Source organism: Zingiber officinale, chromosome 8B, assembly GCF_018446385.1.
Source record: "Zingiber officinale cultivar Zhangliang chromosome 8B, Zo_v1.1, whole genome shotgun sequence".
NCBI lineage: Eukaryota > Viridiplantae > Streptophyta > Magnoliopsida > Zingiberales > Zingiberaceae > Zingiber > Zingiber officinale.
The window spans coordinates 65,819,565-65,844,302 of NC_056001.1; the positions used below are offsets into that span (position 1 = coordinate 65,819,565).

A 24,738-nucleotide genomic window follows, 5' to 3' on the forward strand; every position below is an offset into this window, starting at 1 on the left:
CAGAACTTTATGCCAAGAACAACCGCAGTTCGTTGAAGTCCAAGTACATCGGCATCAAGTTTCTAGCGGTTAAAGAAAGAGTTCGGAGTTGTCAGATTATGGTAGAGCACATCAGTACAGATTCCATGTTGGTCGATCCACTCACCAAAGGCTTGGTGCCTAAGGTGTTTCATGCGCATGTTGTGGATATGGAAGTCCTTCTTATGGAAGAAGAACTCATCTAGTGGGAGTCTGTATTTGTTTTATTGCTCTATATTTGATAATAAAGATAAATATTTTATTTTGATTATTGTACGTACTTAAAGTTCAAAACATTGATGGGAATTTATATGTTTATTTGAAACTCTAACTATGATATCATCATTTACTACTACTGTTTAACATTTGGTGTTTGTAAATATGATATAGATTCCTTTTGGAATCATACAGTTTGGATCATGATTTGCTATTGCAGTTTAACATAAAGTATTTTACAAATATGATCTGACCTATTTTGAGGTCATCTTAGGACCAGTTGGAAATTGACATGTATTGATCATATTTCATGTAATTTCCACTCTACACATCCACATCTTGATCTATGTCATTAATGATATTGGTATTATGATTACTGTTGTGGCTTGTTACGATCATATACAGTAGCTATGATATCTTTAGTCCTATACCAATAACGTTAATTGACCAGATTATTTATAAGGGTATTTTGTACCAATAAAGTTTGATATCAACTAAAGTTTTACTTGTATTTCACATACAACTCACATATAACCCAAGTGGGAGATTGTTGGATATAATTATCCCTATTAGGTGAGCTTATTTGTAAGTTACACACGTGAATACCATCTGAACCCTTTAAAGTGATCTAACTTATGTCTGGTGGGTTTCGGGTAATTGGATGTGAATCTCATATGTGTAGAACCTATAGTCTCGCATCTATTATCATCTATTTGCTGATAATAGATGTTCAGTATATATGGATTTATAGTCCCACATCTATTATTATTGATGGGTTGATAATAAATGTACACTATATAATGGGTTGGTCCCCAGAGGATTAGGGTATCCTTGAGACGTCTCTTCGTTCCCCATTGACGAAGAGAATTCGGCATCGTCAACCCTAACTCCTCCGGAAGATCTACCTTTTCCTTCCGCTGCTTCTTCTTCCACAGGATCTTCTTGACGACGTTAAAGGATAAAGATATGACTCTTCAACCAGGTTCTTTGTCATTATGTTTATGTATTATTTAATTTCTTATGCCGTGTTATCAATGAAACGAAGATCCATATTCATATGTTCTTATTTTTTCTATTCGAATTCTTATTTTAGCTGTTTAGAATTCATGCGACTTAGATTTACGAGAATTATCATATAAACTATTTTATTGAACGATAATAAATAAAAATTTTATTCATATTTATCGAATCTCTGTTCAGCCCAATGGAATAGAATAATAGCATGATGAAGAATTATATTACTTTGGTGAGATAGTCCTGATTATCAGCATGTCAATCGTATCCAGACCAAATGTCAATCCCGAAGAGTGTTGTGATCAAGCCGATGAGAAGCCCAACCAACTTGCTCAACATCACTATCTTATTGTAGCTGGGCGAGCGATTTTGCCTTTTGCAACTATCTTATTGCAGGTCCGCAAGGATTGTCACCCTTCGACCTATAACGATGATTAAAACCTGACTTTGCTCTCGCGACCGATCTACTTATTCCAGTCATTAATACCTTCCAGGCCTATCTAATACTTGTAACCAATTCTTCTACATTGCTCTCTTCTTTTAGTTCATGGAGAAACTGGACTATCTATTTATAAATATTGAATTACAATTGCTTTAGGTAATTGTTAAAAGTAAGATTAATTATGTAGGATTAATTAGTCGAGGATTATATATGTATATATATTATGCCCAATAAATATGTGGATTTAATCCAGAAAGAATTACAAAATTAAAGAAAATTATTTGTTTCTTTCAAAGCAAAGGAAGATCTTGGGCTTGAGCCAATGGCCTAACTAGCCCACATTGTATGCGAATTGATTTTAGAAGATGAATAATAAAAGTATGAGTCATTCGGATGAAAGAGATGAATTCCAACAAACTAACTAGGGCCAGTAGCGAGCTTCTATTCATGCACCAAGTGCAACAATATGTATATAAAAGGACCACCATATCCAACATGTACAATTTGTCGTTTCGACTTTTGACTCGTAATTTCCTAATCCAACGCAACAAAACCAAAAATTCCAACTTAACTACTAGCCAGTTTCTAGTGCTCAAATCAACGTAGATTAAGTTAAATACTAGTTTCAAATACTAATCAGTTATGCGAATTAAATTGATCGAGAATTCAAATCCCCGTGTGAGCCGGTGCACCCTAGTAAACCATGTTATTGCTTACGCATTAAGTCAGTTCAACATCATCCTTAAACCGTTTCAGAATTTTCAGAAATGATCGACAAGTAGCTAGTAAAATGGGTTAATCAGGTCGGACGTGACTTCAGTTGATCAACCCATTAGATAACATGTCAATTTGAGTATGACATGAACCGTTAAGGATCGTACTCGATACCACTTGATAGTCAAATTAGCATCTAATTCAGTTCTAATAAAATGATAAAAATAACGATAATTATAAAAATAAACATAAAAGTAATTTATAAAATATAAAAATTATATATTTTCTCAAATTTTTATATTTATTATAATTTTTATTTAATTTTTGTAGTATGGGTAATTAACGGAAGTGCTATAGTAAGTCATCGACAATGGACCCCCACGGTATTTGTCGACCATCCAATGTCGAATCAATACTTCGCTAGCAAAGGCAAACTCGTAGACTTTTTCCACCCATAAGTACTTATGACCACCCAACCTAAGTTTTTCCAATTAAATTCAACATCATCACATTGAGGATCGAATTGTGATACTCCGTCTTAGCTGTTGCGTCATGCCTTTAGCATTTATCACATTTTACATTAATCAATGAGCAACATTCAATCCGTAGTTCTACCAATATATTAGGCTATCCCAAGCTGACTTAGTTGGTAAATATATGAGGATAATAATGATAGTGATCGAGAGGTTGAAACTCAATAGATGATTTTACCTCCGTCCAATAAGTCAAATTATAATTATGACTTTATTATTATACTTATTATGATTATATTCTTGAGCAAATTTAATATTTTAAGTGTTTATTTTAAAAAATATATATATTAATTAGTTATAAAAATATTCATTAAAAATAATTTAATATTTTTTTCGAGCTCCTTAGCCTCTGCTATGCGGTCGGCCGCCCCTCGACCTTTTCTTCGTCGTCGTCCCGTTCTTCATTTCCTAGGAGCAACGTTCGTCGCACCCTGTCATCACCTACCCCTCAACTCCTGGATCATTGAATCCTTCACCCGCGTCTTAGCTGCATCAGCTCTTCTGACCCCAACACGCTACGTGCTCTTCCTCCAGCCATACGCGGACAAGCAACCGAAGCACGTTGCGTAACTGCACGATGTTGCCTGTTCGAGAAAAAAAAGATTTTACGATGAAATCGATTCCAGTCCCCAAAATGACTTCCCCGTCGATCCAGTAATGCAGGTCCCACAAAGTTGTTGATTAGACAGAGGAGAGTATTCTGCGAGCACAGACGGATCTATATTAGGGTTATAGTGGGCTATAGCCCACCCCTATAATCCAGTAAAAAAAATAAATTAGAGAAAGATCTAATTCTTATGTATCTCTTCTCCTATGTTTTACCTATCTCTTTGAGGAAAGGACCAGCACCGTCGCTCCTAATCTCATGCTTGCCATCTGACGACACCAGTGAAGGCGCACCGCCCGACATCCAACCTCAAACATTCCACTTCCACAGCATAGGCACCAACCCTCATGGCGTATCTCTCCGAGGACAAGATTGGAGTATAGGGACAGGTAACCCTAATATTTTCTTGTCTTATCTGCTAATCTCCTCCTGTTGTCTTGACCGTCGTGGTCACCGCGCGGCGAGGCCGCGAGCCTTCCAGAATCCGGCGACTATGGTGCACTGTGATCCAGATCCAAGATGAGATTATTTTGGGTAAAATTCATTCCTTTTTAGTGTGGTCTGTATGAATTCTTCAATAGACAATAGCTATCTCAATCCCCAAATCCGGCGGCTATGCCACACCGAGATCGGGATGAGATTTGTGTTTTATTTTTGAGTAAAGATTGCTTTATTTTTTTGTTTGTTGCCTTCTGACTCTTGATGAACAAGCTATGTAATTGTTCTTGATCCTGTCCGAATGCTGAACCAACGGACGCTGGGCACGGGGCGCTCTCCGGCTGTCGACGTGGATCTTCGACTGGTAACACAGCTCCGGCGAACCTGCACAAAAGTCGGGCCGGGAAGGGGTTCCCGGCGGCGACCCTCCGACGCTCAAGTCAGGCGAAGCTCAAGAGAGAAAAAGTGGCTCCAGAACTCCTCCAAAACGTACCTCCGGCGAAGAATAAGGGCCTTTATATAGGGCAGCAAAGAAGTGAGTGTACACCTTCCAAGGTGTACACGTGTCCATAGCCCATACTCCAGTAAGGACTTGTCAGTGAGCTTCCCTAACCCATACTGCTACAATCTTAGCATGTCCTCGATGGGACAGCGGAATCCCCTGTCTCAAGATTTGGAGCATGGACCCCACGTGAAACATACCTACTGTCAGAAAAAGACGTTCCTTGTCCTTTTCCTCTTTGCTCCAAATCTAGCTTCCGGGCGGACAGCTCCCACAACATCCGGCCGGACATATGCGATGGTTTACTTGGGGAGATCCTCCATCACGTGCTTTATGGGGACTATTAGCAATGTTACCTTATGGCTTTGGCCGAGCGTGAGGTCCGCTCGGCCCATGACCTTTTCCACTGAGCGCCGGAACCCTGATTTCGACAGGGCGCCTTTAACCATTAGCCGTATATCGTCCGGTCGGCAAGCCGATCTGACCCATCCCTCTCCGGGCGTTCGATTCCATTGGCCGGCCGGACGTCCGGTCAGACCCTGCCCTCTCCGGATGGACGATTGCCACTGTGGCTTCCACGTGCGCGTTGACTTCACAGGGCGGGGCCCCCTGCCCTTACTACCGGATCAGTTCTAAAAGGAAGAAGAGTTCATTTGTTCTTCTTACTTACGTAAAGAACAGTTTCCATTTTATATTTTGTTGTTAAAATAAAACTCAATTTATTATTTGTTATAGAACTTGTCAGTTTCATTGTCCTGCTACATATCTCAATAAAACTAACTAGAACAGAAGAGCTCAGGTTTAAGTTAGTGATTCATAATATGATGAAACTTAACTCTTTCAATCTCGATTATGAGCAATTAACATAGGATCAATCTCGGATGTGTTGAGGTGTTTCAAGTAGTCGATCCGCAACTCTGTCGTTCATCTCTACTAGTTTCACTTGAAAATCTGTGGATCTCCGAGATACTAAACTACAAGAAATCATCGGTTTGTTTCGATTGGTCTGGTTGAAACAGTAGTGCATCCATTGATATATTTAACCGTGAAAACATAATAACTAGTCTATAGATTTAGTTGGATTGGGTTAATGATGAAACATGACATTTCTTTATGCAAAAAGGGGAAGAAGTCTACTGATAGGGCCCTACAATTTCTACTCTTTCTTTGTGAACAATTTAAGAGTGTGACGAAAGCTCCACTTCTTACTTTAACTATGCCTCTCTACTCACTATTGTGATGGTTTTCATTGTAAGCATCGAGAGCTTTAGCTTACGTTCCAGAGATAAATCAAACTAACTGAATAGTAAAATTACATCTAAAGTTTAGCCCAATCCATGTTTAATTTCTGGATCCGTCCCTGTCTGCGAGTTGTCGAACCAAGCTTAACTCAGTGGACCGTGTCCTAAGACCGTACTCTTCTCTTCGCCAACACACCTTGCTTGGACTAATTACTAATTAGAGTGTGCCTGGTATACTGTACCTTCGACCTCACTTTACGGTATCCATAACTTTCTTTAATTCCGAATTCGTTTAGGTTGTGTGAATTAATCTTGGTCGTCCAAATCGAACCAGGTAGTTTACCAGCAACCTACATCGATTTCTTTTGCTAGGTCATAACTAAAAAAAAAAGCAAAAGACAAAAAAACGAAAAAAACAAAAAGACTTATTAGCCAAACGCTCTCTACAACCCTGAAAATTTCGAACACTTCTTCTCCCGGCGCGACTCTCTTCTTTCTCCGACGACGGTTCTTCTCTGCGCAAACCATCACGTTGATTCGTACTCCCGAAGGTCAGTTGCGTAAACCGCGGCTCATCGGCGTCAGTACTCTCGAACGTCAGCTGCGCAAACCGCGGCTCATCGGCGTCGATTCGTACTCCGAAAGTAAGCCTTTCTTTCTATAAAAATTTTGAACCCGTCTAAGTTTCGTCCCCTCTTCTGTAAGTTTTTGGTTTTTGTTTCACATTTTCACTTTTACATACTCAGTACATTTTGCCTTCTCTCTCAAAAATATGTGTTCCGTTCTTTAAATCATGTTCGTGCATCTCATACAATCACTAAAATTTGCCAAGAGAATCCTCTTCTGGGATTCCTCATCCAATCACAGAGAAGAGGGCCCTAAAACTGTCTTTCACGCACCGGAATGGACTCTAAGGAAGCAATCGAGGGCTTGACTCTTAATCTGTCTCTTGTGATAGGAATCAGAGGCAAACAATTGGTATAATGAGAGTCTTAGTCATGGTTCTTTCATTCTTCTCTTAGCAGTCGCATCGATCCTTTCTTGCTAGTTGATTGTTTCAGATGGTTAAATGATTTCTAAACATCTGCACACCCTAAATCCTAACCATTAAAACCTAAACACATCATATTAGTAATCACAACATAGTCTAACTTAAATCTTTGTTAAAACCCTAAAGGCATCATTTCAACACTGAGGGTGAGGGTGGTGTTCTCTTACTTGACCTTAGTATGAATTTGATAAAGATGTTAATTTTTGCTTTCATAATGTTCTAGTATAACAACAACAATCAAGTCTTATCCTATTAGATGGGATCGGCTCATAATGTTTTAGTATATTATTCAATATTTGGTTAAGAGTTTTGCCTATTTTTTTTGTAGGGTTTGAAATCTATAACTGATGGATTCTAGCACAGAAACAAAAAAAGTGCATCAGGAAGCAGATCAGATATTGGTTGGGATCATGCAACCAAAGTTGATAATAATCCAACGAAAATCAAATGTAATTACTGTCATGAGATTATGATGGCTAATATCTATTGCTTTAAACATCATTTAGCCTGCACCAAAAAAAATGTGAAAGCATGCAACAGTGTGCCAGATAATGTTAGGGAGCAAATGGACAAAGTTCTAACCCAAGTAGCGGAATCTAGGAAAAGGTTGAATGATGAATTGGAAATAACAGGAAGTGATCGACATAAGAGGGGAAAACAAGTAATGGTATCATTGGATGATACAACAATTGGTACCATAAATCAAAATTCTAAAATGAAATTGAGGGATGAAGCTCTGCAACAAATTGTTAGATTTTTTCACACAAGTGGCATTCCTTTAAGTTGTGCAAAAAATCCAGAATTTGCAAAAATGTTTGAATTGGTTGGAAAATGTGGTTCAGAATTTGTACCTCCTTCGTACTTCGAGCTTCAATCTTCTTCTCTAAACAAAGAAAAAAACGCAATTGATATGCTTGAGGAGCATAGATATGAGTGGAAGAAGACGGGTTGCTCCATAATATTTGATGAATGGACAGATACAAAGGGAAGAATTTACTGTAATTTTTTGGTGAATAGTCCAGAGGCTACCATTTTTATGAAATCTATCGATATATCTGATACATCTAATTCATTTGCCTCTTTTGATATAGTTGACAATGTTGTTAGGGTCTTGGATGAAATTGTTGAAGTCGTTGGAGAGGAGAACATTGTTCAAGTAATAACTAACAATGTTACAAATTATAAGTTTGCTGTTGAAAGGTTGGTAAGAAACAGAAAAAAGGATTTTTTTGGAGCCTTTGTGCTGTCCAATTGTTAGATGAAATTCTGGAAGACTTTGAGAACAACTTGTTAGATCATCACATAACTATTGGTAAAGGTAAAAAGATTAGTACATTTATTTGTTCAAGAACCATTGTTATTTTGATGTTAAGGCATTTCACTCACGGCAAGGATTTGAATGGACCAACTATTACTCGATTTGCTAATTCATATTTGATTTTATTTTACCTTGTTGGTATAAAAGATAACCTCATTGAAATGTTTTCATCGGAGCAATGGAAGTCAAATGAATTGGCAAAAATAGAAGAGGGAGAAGAAATACAACAAATAGTTCAGGATGATAATTTTTAGAATGAAATACCATACTGTTTGGATGTTGCTCTTCCTATTATCGAAGTACTTCTGAAGATAGATTCTGATGATAAACCAACCATGGGATTCATTTATAAAGAGATGAATCATGCAAAAGAGAGTATTCGATCATTGAAAATTGTAAAAGGGTATACTCACTTGTTCTAAATCTATAGTTACATTTTAATTTCTTTCATTTTAGTTGTTTTTTATTGCTTATATTTTGTGCTATTTCCTTTTATTTTATGCAGGTTTGCGACTATTTCGAAGATAATTACTGAGAGATGGAATGCACAACTTTATCCATTGTATGCAACAAGTTATTATTTGAACCCTCAATTGCACTATGATCCCACTTTTGAGTCTCCTTATGGATCTATTGAGGAATCTTGTACTTCGTTAGCTAGAATTCTAGTTGACTATGATGATGATCTAAACATGATGACAAATAATCTGAAAAAGATAGAGGATCAAATTGCTGATTTTTCAACTTCTAAGGGATTATTTGGAAGTGTGGATGCAAATTTGACAAGATATACAAAACATCCAGCTGACTGGTGGGATTCATATGGAAAGGATTGTCCTGAACTGCAAAGGATGGTGATTCGACTATTAAGTTTGACTTGTAGCTCTTGTGGAAGTGGACAAACTTGTAATGCATATGCACAGGTTATCATTTATTTTGTTATTTAATTTTGAGAGCACAGGAAATGAATATGTTTAATGTCATTTGTCTGTTTTTTTATGTTTACCCCAAGAAAAGAAGCCACTTGTATCATGATTTGTTTCATGCCATTAAAGATTTTAAATTAAAAAGTTTCGACAGTTATTGCTAGATTGGATCAAGGACAAGATGGATGAAAGTGAAGCTTCTGAACAGCAGGGCCAAGATGATCAATTCCTTGTAGAGGGATCAGATGCTAATATTCCATGATGAAATGGTGAATTTTTTTCTTTAGTTTTCTTTCAATTTCTAATATTTTGTGAAAATCTAGGCATTTGTTCAATTTCTCCTATAACAATCTAAAATTTGATAGAAAAGTGTGTATAGTCGTGCTAATATTCCATGATGGAGTCAAATAATTGGATGGCGTGTAGTAGGGGTGTTAAAGGACCGGCTACAATGTAGGCCTTATAATTTAAATAACAGTGAGGAATAATTATAAATTTTAAAAAATAAATATTATAAAATTTTATTAACTAAAAGCTTGATATAAAAGGAGGAGGAATTTCTGTTTCACTTTTATGTCATGTTTTTCTGTGGTAGGGATAGTTTTCCTTCATGGGAGATGGAGGAATTTCTTGTATACATCATTGCGCAACTAACATGAAGTAGATACTATAAGACAATCACCACCCTGTTCTCATCATGATTTTCTTAGTTTGGGAAAAATTCTGTTGTCTTTTCTCATAATGCATATGGAATTTCAGTTGTAAAAGAGAGGTTATTAGGCTGCTGCATTACTGGGAGAAATGACTTTTATCTTTCTTATAATCTCCCACTTTGAAATTGTATCTACTAAGATGTTAGCTCAACTATCGGGATGAACGTCAAGAATGCATTAAATAGAGTAGTGGCATAAAGTTGCTACATTGAAGTAGTCTAGCTAGCAGTTTAAATGCATCTCATGGGCCGTTGGACTATTTCTTTACAACTTTCATCTGTTTATTGAATCAATTACATTTGAAGGTGTGTGAAGTAGAAGGAGAAAAGAGAAATTCAAAATCTCTATCAGTTCACTAGTAATGCTATGATTTTAAGCCAATGGTGTGACAAAATATTTACACCATCCATAAATACTTGGGACATAAAACTTTATGTTACTGTTGTTTCATTTTGTATATCTTTTTAAAGGATTGTTATCTAGAAATTACAAAAATTGATGATTTGTTGATGAGAGAACAACTAATTACAGATAAAAGCAACTCGTCCTATTTGTGAGGACTCAGTGGATATAGAGAAGGGATATATAAGTTGGTAGTTTTTTTATTAGTCTGTGTGTGATAGTCCATCATACGTGTTGGCCATCTGTTTGTTGGAGTTACTGGTCCTGCTGTGGCTGATTAGCACCTACTAGTTTGCCCACGACTCTTTTCTTCTTCCATCTATTTTCAAAGACATGTCATTAACTTTCACTTTTTGTTGGCAAACTTACTTAGAATTATTAATTCTGGCCACATTATCTCTCCATTATTCTGTTCATTAATTTCATCCCTGCAGCTTTGTTTAGCAGATTGATCGGATTAGAGCTCTCGATTTTTTGGTGCCATTTCTTTTGTTCCTGGATGAATAAGCTGAAGTGACCCAACATCCTTTCTATCTGGTGTTCTTGTAGTCAAGTAAACTTTTCTTTAGATAGTTTGAGAAAATTTTGGAGACATGTATTGGGCCAACATCCTTTTATCCTGATGGTGAATCAATCTTTCAGTTGATACTTGATATTACAAAACTTTCAGTTGGGCCAACTCCCTTTTCTTTAGAAAATGTTGGAGACATGTATTGGGCCAACTCCCTTTTTTTTTTTTTAATGCTACATAAACTCGTTACTATCTGAATCCATTTTGAATGAAAAATAGGTATTTGAATTCTTTTTTTTTTAATCTTAACTACGAGGTTATGAGAATAATTTTCTTTTGGATTAGAAATGATAGATTAAATCCCTATCAACATTGTTGTTATACTGATTTGAACTCTACACGTTTATAATAATTCTTCTGAATTTAATTCACTTGACAACTAATAATTCTTCTGAATATAGTTCACTTGACAACTTTATCTCATGAACAGAAGGTGACAAGTACTCGTTGCCAAGGCAGGGTAAGGCATCCTATTCATATGTCTCCACCCCCAGGAGCAGCAAAGAATTGCATCACCCTCATTACTTGCAACAAGAATATTACTTGGTTTCCATGATCCATCATCTCTATCTCTATAAATAATCCCACAGTTCACCAATATGCAACGTGTTTGTCCACAAATTAATTGACTTTTAATGCTCTGTTGTTCACAACACTTTGATAATATATTCATCATCCAATTCGGCATGTGTTTCCGGTACCGATGTCGCTTCTGGCTCCGGTTCAGGCTGGCATCAGCTGAGCCACCGGAAGCGATCAGGAAGGAGTTCGAGGAGTATGCTGACGACTGCGAGGTGATGGGGGTCCATGAGTTGGATGAGTTCTTGGCGAGGGTGCAAAGGGAACATGTTGGTGCCACTACATGGATGTCCATTGTAGATTCATTCTACATTCAAGGGATCTAGTGAAATCTTCTCTAGATGAATTCTTCTCAATCATGGAGCTTCATGAGACTTGAATTGAAAGATTAGATGGAGAAGTTCATAGATCAAGAGGAGTAGCCCTTGTGGCAAACAAGGGAAAGGGTACGAAGAAGAAGTCTTCATCCCCACTATCCTCCGACTCTAAAGAATCAAGTGCCTCAATGGATAACGATCAAGAGGCGTATATGGTAAGAAAAATGATAAGAGCATTTAAAAATTTTTTCACTAACAAATCTCATGCTAGGAAAAGTTCAAGGGGTAAAAGTAGGATAAGGAGGATAATTTGCTACAATTTCCAAGAAGAAGGATATATGAGGGATACATGTCCCCTCTTGAAGAAGAAGGAAGAAAAGAAAAAGGAAGAGAAGAAGAAGACAAAAGAAAAGGGGAAGAAGGTTAAAAGTCTATTCGCAACATGGGATGATCCAACATCATCGAAGGAAGAAGAACATCATGTCTCCCATTTTACATTAATGGGAGTTGATGGCATAGCCTCCACTTCATCTGAAAATGAAGAAGGAAGAAGCTCAAGTGAAGAAAAAGGGAGTTCAAGTAAAGGGGGAGGTCAAACATCGGATTTGGATGTCTTGGTAAGTGAGGTATACAATTTTCCTCCTCATGTCTTAGTTAAAATTATTTCAAGTATAAATGAAGATTTATTTAAGGCACAAAGAAAAAATAAATCCTTAAAGAATGAGATTAGCATTTTAGAGGAAAATTTAGAATCCATGTCTTCTAAGGTAATTAATTCCTCTAGTATGCATACTTCTTCTAGTTTAAATGATTTATATTTAGAAGAGAAAATAAGGAATTTAAGGAAAAAGATAGAATATCTTAGAAAAGCCCTTGAAAAATTTAAAATTGGCTCTAAAACCCTAAACATGATCATGGTTTCAACAAAAAGGGTTTAGGGTATAAAGAATCCAACAATGAAAAATCCTATCATTGTCTAATTGCTAGGAGCAATCAAAGACAAAGACTATAGATAGGAAATGGATCGCTAAAGAGTATTTGGTTAACCCAATTAAGAAGAACTTCTATTGGGTACCAAAATCAATTCTCAAGGGTTAAAGGATTTTGGGGTAAGTCAACCATAGAAGTCATAATTCAAAATTTTCTATATGGTTAACTTTAGACCTAAAGGGGAAACACTTAGCCTTGATAGAACTTTATGATAAAAAGGGCTAAGTAGAGAGTACCTTCATTTCATCTCACCATGACTTGCATTATATTTTTAAACATAGATGTGAGATGATAGAATGATACTTATAATTCACTTATGCTTGTGACATATTATTGAATCTTGAAATGTGTCAAATTAATTTTCATAGACCAACTATGGGGAAAATAAAAATTTAATTAATGGACATCTTACCCATAGATTATAATTGGGCATTTTAAATATTTTAAAAATAATTCTATGTTTTATATACAGTGGTATAGTTATTTTGAAATATTTGAATTCAAAACAAGTTTTAAAATTGATACAAACTTTAGTGGTTTTCAAAGTTCTTAAGTTTTTGTCAAAATTTCAAAAATACATTGACTTTTCATAAAAAAGATATTTTTCCTGAATGAATGACATTAAAAGAAATATGTTTTTAAAATTTCATGATTTTTCAAATTTTATAGAATTTTTTATGTATTTCTGAAGTTGGCTTCAGAAATCAAAATTCGGATCGGGTTTGTACTAGTCGACTGGTACCAATTTTTCAGCATTTCTGAAGTATTTTCAGAAATTAAAATTTTGTCAAATTTTTGTCATAGTTGTTGGGACCTTAACGTCCGCTAGAGGGGGGTGAATAGCGTCTCACCCAAATCGTCATTTCCTACACTTGTTAGTACGCACACCGGAAATACAAAAATACAAACTAACAAGAAGAAAGCTAAACCCTATAAACAATAAGGAAAGATAATAAACCAAAACAAACCATAATACAAGGCGTTTATGTGGTTCGAAGATTAGGGCTCATACTCCATGGTTGTCCGTAAGGTGGACGATCCCAATCCGTTGATGGATGACTCCCCGGAAACCTTTGGCTAGCTTAAACCTCCTTCTCGATGGAGAAACCTCACCACAACCTTGATCTAAACACTCTTAGATCACAAGAAGAGCTTAGAGGCTTTGGAAGACTACTAATAGAGGTTAACCACCTCTATTTCGTCAACCTTAACCAAGCTTCCAATGCTTGGTTATATAGGCCACGAGTTGAAAAACCCGACCTACTAGTCACTGCCAAAACCATCAGTCGACTGCCCTCTGTGGAGATTCACTCGTTAACACCCAACGGCTCGATACCAGTCGACTGATACTTTCATCAGTCGACTGCTCCACACTAACCGAACGAACATAAGCATTCTGTTCGCTCCCAGTTGACTGTCTGGTCGACCGCACCAGTCAACTGATAAAAACACCAGTCGACTGCTACAATACTACTATAGTAACGCTACAGTGGTACTACATGATCGCTACAGTAAAACCCTGATCCTAGGATTTAACCCCCGAGTACATTCACTCAGCACTCGTCCTCGCCCGACCAACCTAGACCTAGCCTTCTAGCCTCCTCCATCAGCCTTGCGTCCATCGGATGTCTCCCCATCCTTCACGTCTTGCCTTCTAGAGCTTCCATCAGCATTGTCATTATTGTCAGGTCTTCCTTTACCAAGAGGTTGTGCCTCCGGGACTTCATCCATTACCAAGTCATATTTGGACTTACGTTGCCAAGACTACATGCTTGGACTTACATAGCCAAGACTCATCCTTAGACTTTCCTCCTTTGCCAAGATCACCCTTGGACTTTCCTTGTTGTACATGTATCCTGCACACTCACAATGCATATCAAATACAACAATAAACCTAACTTAAACCTTTGTCTAAATATCAAAACCTAGGGTACCTAGATTACTCCAATAATAATGTGTATGATTGTTTGGTACAATATTTTTTATGGTGTCAAAGGGAGAGAAATGTTAAGGTTTAAGTTAGAAACTTTTATTTATCCATTTGGTGCAATACTTAAAAATTAAGTAATAGAGCATATGTTAAGGAGGAGCTTAGGTTTTATACTTCATGTTTATACTATGTTTGTAATTTTCAAAGTTGTTATTTGTGCCTAACTTAAACATATTGCCACATATTAAAAATGAGAAGATTGTTAGTGCAATCGACCTAGGTTTGATCGGTACGATCATTGTTTTGATGTGTGTGTCAAAGAGTTTAAGTTAAACTTTCGTATGTGTTTGATATGTGTTTGAGTTATGCAGGACTTGGTGCAGCTAAGTTTGGGAAGCTCATCCTAAGGCTCGGGTCCTTGAGTCGATGAAGGATGATGTGGAAGACATCCGAGGGACCGTCGGACGAGGAACGAAGTGGAGCCGAGGGAAGCGAGCTTCAAGGTAACGTGAAGGGTGCATGGAGAGGAGCTGCAGGCTCGGGTGCATCTAAGGGACGAATGTCGAGGAAGAGGGCTTCAAGGGTGACTCTGGAAAAAATGAGTGTGAGTGAATGTAAGGTACCAGTTAACTGGTACTAGGGCTAGTTGATTGGTTCAAATTCACGAAGAGCATAGAGGGCTCTATGCTCGTTGGCTCCGAACACCAGTCGACTGGTGTTGACACCAGTCGACTGGTATATGGTCGTTGACAGAATCCCGGATTTTGCGGAGTACCATTATCTATGTCCAACGGCTACATCAATCGACTAGTACATGGACCAGTCAACTGATGCCAAGTTGAGTTGAATTTTTATTCAACTCTCTCCTCTAATTTAATGGGAGCTTTGGGGCATGAAGGAGGTTACTGATATTCATTGAATAATTCCTAAGTCTTTGCCCAAAGCTCCCAAAGCCTACACTCTTCTTCCAAAGCTTATTCTCAATCTTGTAAAAGAAGAAGAGTGTCTTGTGAGAGGTTTGCTCCACCGAGAAAGAAAAAGCTCTGGCCGAAGATCGCCGGGGACTAATCCATCGAAGAATTAAGGAATTGCCCACCTCAAGGACAAGTTGTGGAGTAGGAGTAAGCAATCTCCGAACCACGTTACATCGAATGTGTTAGCATTTGTATTCTTTCTTATATTGCTTTCATTGTTTTTGTACATTCCGCTACGCACTAACCTTCTTGTAGAGAAATAATCGATTTGGGATGACTTAACATATTCAACCCCCCTTCTAGCCGATCACCGATCATCCAACAATTATCTCACTATCAGACAACTTGTCTCATTGCCTTATTTACATCGTATCTAGTAGTCTAAGGTGTATTGTGTATCTATATACAGATGTGATCTTCTAACTTTCTGACAAATTCACGTATTGTATTAATGGTGAAATGAGTTTATGGGGCGGGAGGCCTATTGGGTTGCTAGTTGGAAAGTAGGTCTTGTATAGAGAACCCAAGTTCTCTTAAGGCTTAAATGAGTTGTGATAATATCACAAGAGGTAGTGGAGTTTTACAGGTGCTCCAGCACACCGTAGTGTTGTCCCTTTAATTCCTTATCTGATCGACTATAGCCGATGGAGAGAGATCGAGGAGCAGAGCCTTGTCGGGTTTGGCAGAGTTGGGAAGTGGGTCCCTTTGAGGGACTGTCCGATCGACAATAGCCGATTGGGATAGAATAAGGAGTGGATCCCCGTGCAAGTCCGGCAGAGCTAGGAAGTGGGTACTCTTGAGGGATTGTTCGATCGACGATAGCCAATCAGAATAGAACAGGTAGTCGATAGAGAGAGACCGGGAAGCAGAACCCCGTACGGGTCCGACAGAGTTGGGAAGTGGGTCCCTTTAAGGGACTATCTGATCGACGATAACCGATCATGATAGAACGAGGAGTGAATCCCTATGCAAGTCCGGCAAAGCCAAGAAGCGGGTCCTCTTGAGGGACTATCTGATCGGTGATAACCGATTGAGATAAAATGGGGAGCGGATCCCTGTGCAAGTTCGGCAGAGCGGGAAGTGGGTCCCCTTGAGGAATTGTTCGATCGACAGTAGCCAATTGTGATAGAACGGGGAGCAGAGTTTCGTGCAAGTCCGACATAGCCGAGAAGTGGGTCCCCTTGAGAGTGTTCAATCGGAAGTAGCCGATCAAGATAGAACGATGAGCAAAGCCCTGTACGGATTTGACAGAGCCAGGAAGTGGATCCCTTTGAGGGACTGTTTTATCGACGATAACAAATCGAAATAGAACCGGAGTAGAATCTGATGTAAATCCGACAAAATCAAAAAATGGATTCCTTTAAGTATTGTCCATCGATAATAGCCCATCCAATGAGAGGGAGGTCCTGTGCAGCCAGCTATCCAATTTTTGACCCACGGTGCATTTTAACTGATACCTCTATCGACCTGTTGATCGTGGCCCACTGAAAACCCTCCTTTTATTCACCATATCATGGCCAATATGTGAGGTTGAACTGGCCTCCTCCGGAATACCTGGGTTTAAAAGAAACAAAAAAACAAAAGAGTAGCTGTTGATGGTGACAAAAAGTGACAAAGGAAGGCATTAAAGGTGACAAAAATGTCAATAGGAGCATTCGCTATTAATTTTGTACCTTAATAGGATAAAATAATTTTGTAAAACAAAGAAGTTCTTAGATGATAAGCATTATTAGGATACTTACTATATGCAATTTGGATTTTCCATCTTTGAACGCATAAAGATGGAATCAAATACTAATAATAAAGCAATTATTTCGAATTAACATAATATTATAAGAAATATTTTTTCCATCAATAATTAATTCGTATTAATTATGCCTTCCTATTGAAGAATCTTTGGCAACCCATTCCCAGAAAATTGGATTAATTACATGCCTCAAATTCACCCCCTCATTCGTATTTCTTGGATTCCATAAATTGTAAGGTCAATCGGCATGGCGTGGAGTGCCGAGAAGAACCAGACCATGGAGATCACGAAGCCGCCGGAAGCAGAGGAAGGCCTGGTCATGGACTCCTCCGTCGACTACAAGGGAAGGCTTCCCCGACGAGCCTCCACCGGCTGCTGGAAATCTTCCCTGTTTATCATCGGTATGTATTCGACCAACTAATTATCGAATCTGGCATTTGAATTATTACAGCTTACTGAGTTCTCTGTGACCGTTTGAACAGTGATCGAGTTCGCGGAGCGGCTGAGCTACTTCGGCCTGTCCACCAATTTGATCATATACCTCACCCAGGTGCTGCGTCAAGATCTGAAGACGGCGGTGAGGAACGTCAACTACTGGAGCGGCGTCACCGCCGTGATCCCTCTCCTCGGCGGTTTCATGGCTGACGCTTATTCCGGCCGCTACGCCGCCGTTGTCGCCTCCTCCCTCATCTACATCGTCGGCCTTCTCCTGCTCACCATGTCCCAACTCATCCCCGGCCTGAAACCCTGCAACCAAGACGAGCCGGACAGTGCTGCATGTCGCCGGTCGCTCAGCGCCCACGCGATCGCCTTCTTCGTCGCGATGTACCTGATATCCTTCGGCACAGGCGGCCACAAGCCGTCGCTGGAGAGCTTTGGCGCCGACCAGTTCGACGACAACGACGCAGTGGAGCGGCGGCAGAAGATGTCCTTCTTCAACTGGTGGAACTTCGGGCTCTGCAGCGGGATGATTATCGGCGTCACCTTCGTCGTTTATCTGGCCGTCAACGTCGGGTGGTGGGTCGGCAGCGCCCTGCTCACCTCCATCATGGCGGTTAGCCTCGTGATCTTCATCGCAGGCCGGACGGTCTACCGATACCGCGCGCCGGAGGGAAGCCCCTTCACGCCGATGATGCAGGTAGCGGTGGCTGCGATGGCCAAGAGAAGGATGGCTCTGCCTCTGGATGCAAGTGAACTCTATGAACTCCGCAAAACAGAGCAAAAGAAGAGACTCCTCTACCACACTGATCGACTGAAGTATGTGATCATAAAAACCTAAATTTTAACTTGTAGACAAGAAATTTATACAAATTTATGCAGATTTCTCGACAAAGCTGCCGTCATCGAACACAAAGGCGACGAAGCCGCCTTCGCGCCGGAGAAATCTAACCCGTGGCGGCTCGCGACGGTGACGCGAGTCGAGGAACTCAAGCTCGTCCTCTCCATGATCCCCGTGTGGGTCACAGCAATGCCCTTCGGCATGTGCGTCGTTCAAACCAACACCTTCTTCGTCAAGCAGTGCAGCGTCAGCGACCGCCGCTTCGGCCACTTCACCATCCCCGCCGCCTCCGTCTTCTGCGTCACCGCCACCGGCATGCTCCTTACCGTGACCTTCTACGACAAGGTCCTCATCCCTCTCCTCCGGCGATCCACCGGGAGCGTCCGCGCCATCAGCATCCTCAAGCGCATCGGCATCGGCATGACGATCGTGACAGTGGGCATGGCCACGGCGGCTCTGGTGGAGCGGCGACGCCTCAATGAGGCGGCGGAGGGAAGAAACGTGAGCCTGCTCTGGATGCTGCCGCAGTTCTTTATACTGGGCATCGGCGACGGCTTCACGTTGGTGGGGCTGCAGGAGTACTTCTACGAGCAGGTGCCCGACGGCATGCGCAGCTTGGGGATCGCCTTCTACCTCAGCGTGCTGGGCATCCCCAACTTCATCTGCAATCTGTTGATCACAATCGTCGATCGGATCACGTCCCAGGGATCCAACGGTAGCTGGTTCGCCAAGGATCTCAACGACAGCCGTGTGGACCTTTACTATTGGCTCTTGGCAGCTATTAGCTCGGCCAACTTATGTGCTTACGTGTTCATTGCCAAAGGATACTCGTACAAGAGAGTTCAAAGGAAGGTGGCAGACTCCGATTCCCATCAAATGGATGCCCAAATTTGAATGACAGATTTATTAATGAAATCATTAAGTCGCTACTTATTAGTATGCTGTTGAAGAATTTTAAATGGTATAATTATTAGTATTTAATTTCCCCAAGAATGTTTTAAGGTTTTCATTGTGACCCGGTCCGTTTGGTGCCGGCCCAGGCCTAGTTACACGCGATTTTTTCTTCTGTTATTCAGTAGCCGAATAAATCGGCCCGATAAGCTGTCCCGTAGTGGTTAGTTGCGCTTTATTTGATGATTGGTGCCCGCTATAAAACCACCGAGGCGGCCCTCGAGGTTTTCGTTGGGTTTTGGCCGCGGCTATCGACGCTGCGACTGGGGTGATCTCGTTCGCTTGCTGCATCCGTCGTGATTTCTCTCTGCTCTGCACTTCTTTGGACTGGATAGAATGCAAACGGAGGCTCGGATTGGGGTGGTGGCTGTTCCGGACGGCGGGGGATCGCAGAGTTCGACCGGAAGCGGGCATTGTCGCCCCGAGCAGCAGAGGAAGCAGGTTCACAATCAGCCGCATGTTGGGACGCTGGAGAATCTCCTAGCCGGAGGGGTCGCGGGCGCAGTCAGCAAGACGTGCACGGCCCCTCTCGCTCGTCTCACTATCCTCTTTCAGGTTTGGATTTTATTTTATTTTCTTCGTGTCTCTGTCTTCTTCGATCTTTAAGGGCTCGTTTGTTTAGGTATATGTGCTACCGCGTAACTGGGTCTTCAATTGTTCCCTAAAATTCAACATCTGATAACAAGATTCTCCTTTTGAAAATCAATCTTTAGTTTGATAATTCAAGATGGCTTCTTCAATATTGATGATGTTAGCTTTGGAAGGAATTTACGGCTTTGTCAGTTAATAGCTCTTGTCTAAATTTGTCTGCATGCTTTTGTCCCAATTAATCTCTCCTCTGTATTTGGAATTGTTTATATGTCCGTGCTTAGGAGCAATGCTGCTAAACACTTGAGTTCCTAAATCAAACCTTTTATCAACCAGATAACTCCTAGCTATAATGACACTTGGACTTACACTTGTTTGGAACCAATACTTGTTTCAAGTGAATTTCACTTCCATATTAGAATAAAGTTCTTAAGAACTCTAAATGCAATTCTTCTGTTTGACAAATGAGAACTAAAATTCCATTTCTTATGTTTGGCATCATAAATTATGGGATACAGATGTTATTATTGTTCACTTTTATTCTCATGATTTTTGATCCAATCTGAACAATTTTAAGATTATAAATTTCTAATTCCTTTTTTTTTTTTGAAGCACAGTTAATATACATAAAGTTGATGGTTTTGATTAAGTAATAAATGATTTCTAGAAGGTGTACACTCTTTCTATATTTATATTTCTCTGTTAGTATCTAATTGTTTCTGTCTAGTTGTTAGCTAAACACTAAAGATTAATTATTTCAATGCATAGTGTATCCTCCGTAAGTCATATTCTACATCTGGATTTTTCCATGCTTTACATGACATGCTGATCTTCATTAGGTGCAAGGCATGCATTCTGATGTAGCTAGTCTTAGCAAAGCTAGCATATGGCGTGAAGCTTCTCGTGTTGTCTATGAAGAAGGCCTTAGAGCATTTTGGAAAGGAAACTTGGTGACCATTGTCCATCGGTTACCTTATTCATCTATCATCTTTTATGCTTACGAGGAATACAAGCATGTAAGTTTGAATTTTTTAAATTTCATGGAGAGGTTCTATGCTTCTATTTCATTGCATTTGTTTGGTTTAGATGCTTTGGCAATGCATCAAATAATTATGGTTTTTAATTTGATTCTGCAGCTACTATATTCAATTCCAGCATTAGGTAACCATAGAAACAATGCATCTTTAGATGCATGTGTCAAATTAGTAGGTGGTGGTTTGGCAGGATTAACGGCCGCGTCCATTGCTTATCCACTGGACCTTGTAAAAACACGTCTTTCAGTCCAGGTAAGCTTATAGTTTCTGCACAGTCACTGAAAACCTCTTTTATGTTTCTTGATTCGTTTTCCCTCCCATTTTTTTTGCCTCATTTGTTCATGGTGATTTCTCTCTTGTTTCACCTTTTACTTTAAGATCCTAGCCATTATTAGAATGTTCTGGTTTCTAATTAATGCAAATCACTTTGACAATCATTTGTTTCTCTCTAATATTTTGCAGACAAATACAATGTATTATAAGGGAATCTCGCATGCACTTTATGCTATCTGCAGAGATGAGGGTATTAGGGGACTATATAAGGGTCTTGGAGCAACACTATTGGTATGATGGAGCAACATTAGTTTGCTTTGTTTTCCCCCTTTCTGTATATTTAGCGTATTTATAATTCTATGGTATATTGTTGGGCTGCAGGGGGTTGGTCCTAACATAGCAATCAGTTATGCTGCCTATGAAACCCTGCGATCCCAGTGGCAATCGGAAAGGTGACTACTTTGGTTAGTTTGATGTTGTCATGTACAAAGATCAAATCTTCATTTGGATTGCACTAACATTTGGATATTAATTTTGGTATAGGCCATCTGACTCCCCTGTTCTAGTTAGTTTGGGTAGTGGAAGTCTTGCCGGCATTGCATCATCAACAGGTATGTGTCTGACAAGCATAGATTGGTGTCTAATAGTAGGATATAAAAGTAAAAAAGTTACATGAGAACCAAATAACTGCCGCAAGCTACATTCTTAAGACTAAGGAACAAAATCTGTTAATGCTAATCAACTTCTTTTGAAATCCAGTTACGAGATAACTGGAATGAGAAGCTTATTCGTAGCATCTATATTTTTCAGAAGTTCTTCTACATCTTTGGATCCTGAATATCTGTTATGTCTTCTTCATACCACCACCTATAACAGGATCCGCAATCAATTGATTTTACATTTTGTTCTCAAATTTGTGGTATTCTTATTGGTGTAGTCAATAGTCTCAATCAGTGAACTTAAGATGCTGCTATTCTTCTTGAACTAGGTATCATGAACTCAATGTTTGATAACAATTAAGGTATAGCATTATTAATTTGCCATCTCTTCTTTCACTATGGAAGGAACTAGGATGGTGCCCTATTTAGACTGCTCCCTTTTAATGCTCAAGTAATTTGGACCGATGTCAAATCTCATTTCCAAACACCATGTTTCTGTCTTTTGGTCTTTTTATTTTGACATTATTCCACAATCCATCGTGATCAACACAACATACCATTCGTTTAATAACTTTTGGTAGACTTGAATCATATGCAATTGAGTAACATAGTATGCTATTGCAGTAACCTTTCCGCTAGATCTGGTCAGACGCCGAATGCAACTGGAAGGCGCAGCAGGAAGAAGCCCTGTGTACACCACAGGCTTATTCGGAGCATTCAGACACATAATGAAGACCGAGGGGTTTTGGGGCTTCTACAGAGGCATATTGCCTGAATACTACAAGGTAGTTCCTGGTGTTGGGATTGTTTTCATGACCTATGAAGCACTGAAATCCTTCCTCTCAAGCTTCAATGCTGAACACTAGGACACAGCGATATGAAGATCTTTGATGAATCATCATGTTTCTTGTAAGTATAAAGGAGTCTAATGTACATACACGGCTAGATACTGTTTCACACTTGATTCTTGGTCATCAAATTGTTTCGACGTATGCTTCTCTATTTAGAGTAACTTGATGTATTTCTATTTTCTATTGATCGACAACAGAGATCAGAATCAATTTTGTTTCGTTTGAAGTAAACTGAAATGTGTATCCTTTACGCAAATTTGGAAGTAGTATGTCGAAATGGTATTTATTATAATTTGTTGTTCACAAAGGAAATGCATTAGGTGAGTTTCAAGGTGAAGAACTTCACACAGTTTGCATTGCATTGTGTATGGTAGGTAGAATTCCTTTTAAATATTCTTCATAGTTTGAAAATTGTCATTATTTGATTATAAACAAAACAATATTTTTAGTAGCTAGTTGGGGAGAGTAAAATGGAAATAAATTAAAGTTTTGTGAGATACTTGAAAAAATTCTAAAATTTGAAAGATAGCCTTTTAATATACATATAATAAAATTACTTCTTTCCCTTAACAGAGGATTGATTTAAGAATATTAAACTAATGGATTATACGGATAAGTATTTTTAGATTTATCTTTTTAGCAAGTGAAAACTTTCGTAGGCCAACTAAAAAAGCTTAAAATATTTTTTTTTTTAAAAAATATTTCTCGTTAATTTTTTTCTCAAAATATAACCAACCTACAAAAGAAAATTTAATATTTCAATAACCATGGAACCATAATGGTCTACAGATTTCTCATTTTCTATATTCTGGAGGCCCTAAATTAATGATAATCGTGGTTCAATCCAGTCCGTAGTCCGTCTATGATTCGTTTGCTCAATTTTTATTGATTTTTATTGAACCACATAAGAAAATTTCTAAAATATATAAATCAAATATCTAAATTTTAAAATTACTAAATCATGCACTCAATTCTATTTTTGCCTTTGTTATAATTATAATAGTCAAATTGATTAATTTTTAAATTTTTAAAAAATAATTAATTCATATTTAAAAATCACTGCTATCAATATCTTACTATTTTATTAAAAATCTCTCCCCTTTACTAACTAACTTTGGTGAAGACTAAAATGCATTTACGTTAATGTCCTTTTTTCTATTTACACTAAAAATAATTTCAATGTTTATTAGTAATTTCACAAGCGAAACAATCAGTGATCTAGAGTTCGAGACTCAGCCACAGCGTATAATTATGAATTTTTCTCATCATTAATTTTCTCTGATTGTTTTATATAAAAAAATATAGTTCACTTTAGTCTCATATCTTAGAATTGACAACACTATGATCAAAGAAGCTTCTATAAATATTTTAGACCGACGATGTTAAAAAATATATTTTTCTTAGTTTTCTTTACTAAGACAAGTATAATATTAAATTAAAATAATTTTTTGCATGGGGAAATCTGTTACAGTAGTTTGTTGCTGGGATTCTCTAGCGTCACCCACCCAAATAATTAATTCTTAGTTTATAAGGGTGACACTAGAAAATCCAAACAATTCAGATTTTCAAAGACCCAAATAATTTATATATTATTATATTACACACGCAACGCGTGTGCACGATCACACTAGTAGTAAATTAAAATTATGTTTAAGGGTATAGATATAATCAAGATAATTAGATCAACATATAGAAACTAATTACATATGGTCGAAATTGATTGATAGTTTTGAATGACATAAAATCAGTTTTGATGTATTCGTCTATTTCTCTGGATTATATTCATGTTTTTAAGTATCAATTTGACCCACTGTATTGAGAATGATGATTTTTTGACCACGAATTAAATTTTTCAAATAT

At 38.6% G+C, this 24,738-nt stretch overlaps 2 protein-coding genes across 2 annotated transcripts; both read left to right on the top strand.

Annotated features, from left to right (window-relative positions):
* The first annotated feature begins 17,458 nt into the window (after positions 1–17,458).
* Positions 17,459–19,508, top strand: LOC122016417 (protein NRT1/ PTR FAMILY 5.6-like). Its single transcript, XM_042573713.1, has 3 exons — positions 17,459–17,644; positions 17,726–18,500; positions 18,564–19,508. Exons 1-3 carry the CDS (start codon positions 17,491–17,493, stop codon positions 19,414–19,416), a joined length of 1,782 nt encoding a protein of 593 aa, XP_042429647.1. The 5' UTR covers positions 17,459–17,490; the 3' UTR covers positions 19,417–19,508.
* A 153-nt stretch (positions 19,509–19,661) lies between these two features.
* Positions 19,662–23,134, top strand: LOC122016563 (mitochondrial substrate carrier family protein B-like). The gene is made up of 7 exons (XM_042573904.1): positions 19,662–20,028; positions 20,901–21,077; positions 21,198–21,347; positions 21,558–21,659; positions 21,750–21,820; positions 21,912–21,979; positions 22,652–23,134. The coding sequence occupies exons 1-7, from the start codon at positions 19,810–19,812 to the stop codon at positions 22,891–22,893; spliced, it is 1,029 nt and encodes a 342-aa protein (XP_042429838.1). The 5' UTR covers positions 19,662–19,809; the 3' UTR covers positions 22,894–23,134.
* The last annotated feature ends 1,604 nt before the right edge of the window (positions 23,135–24,738 follow it).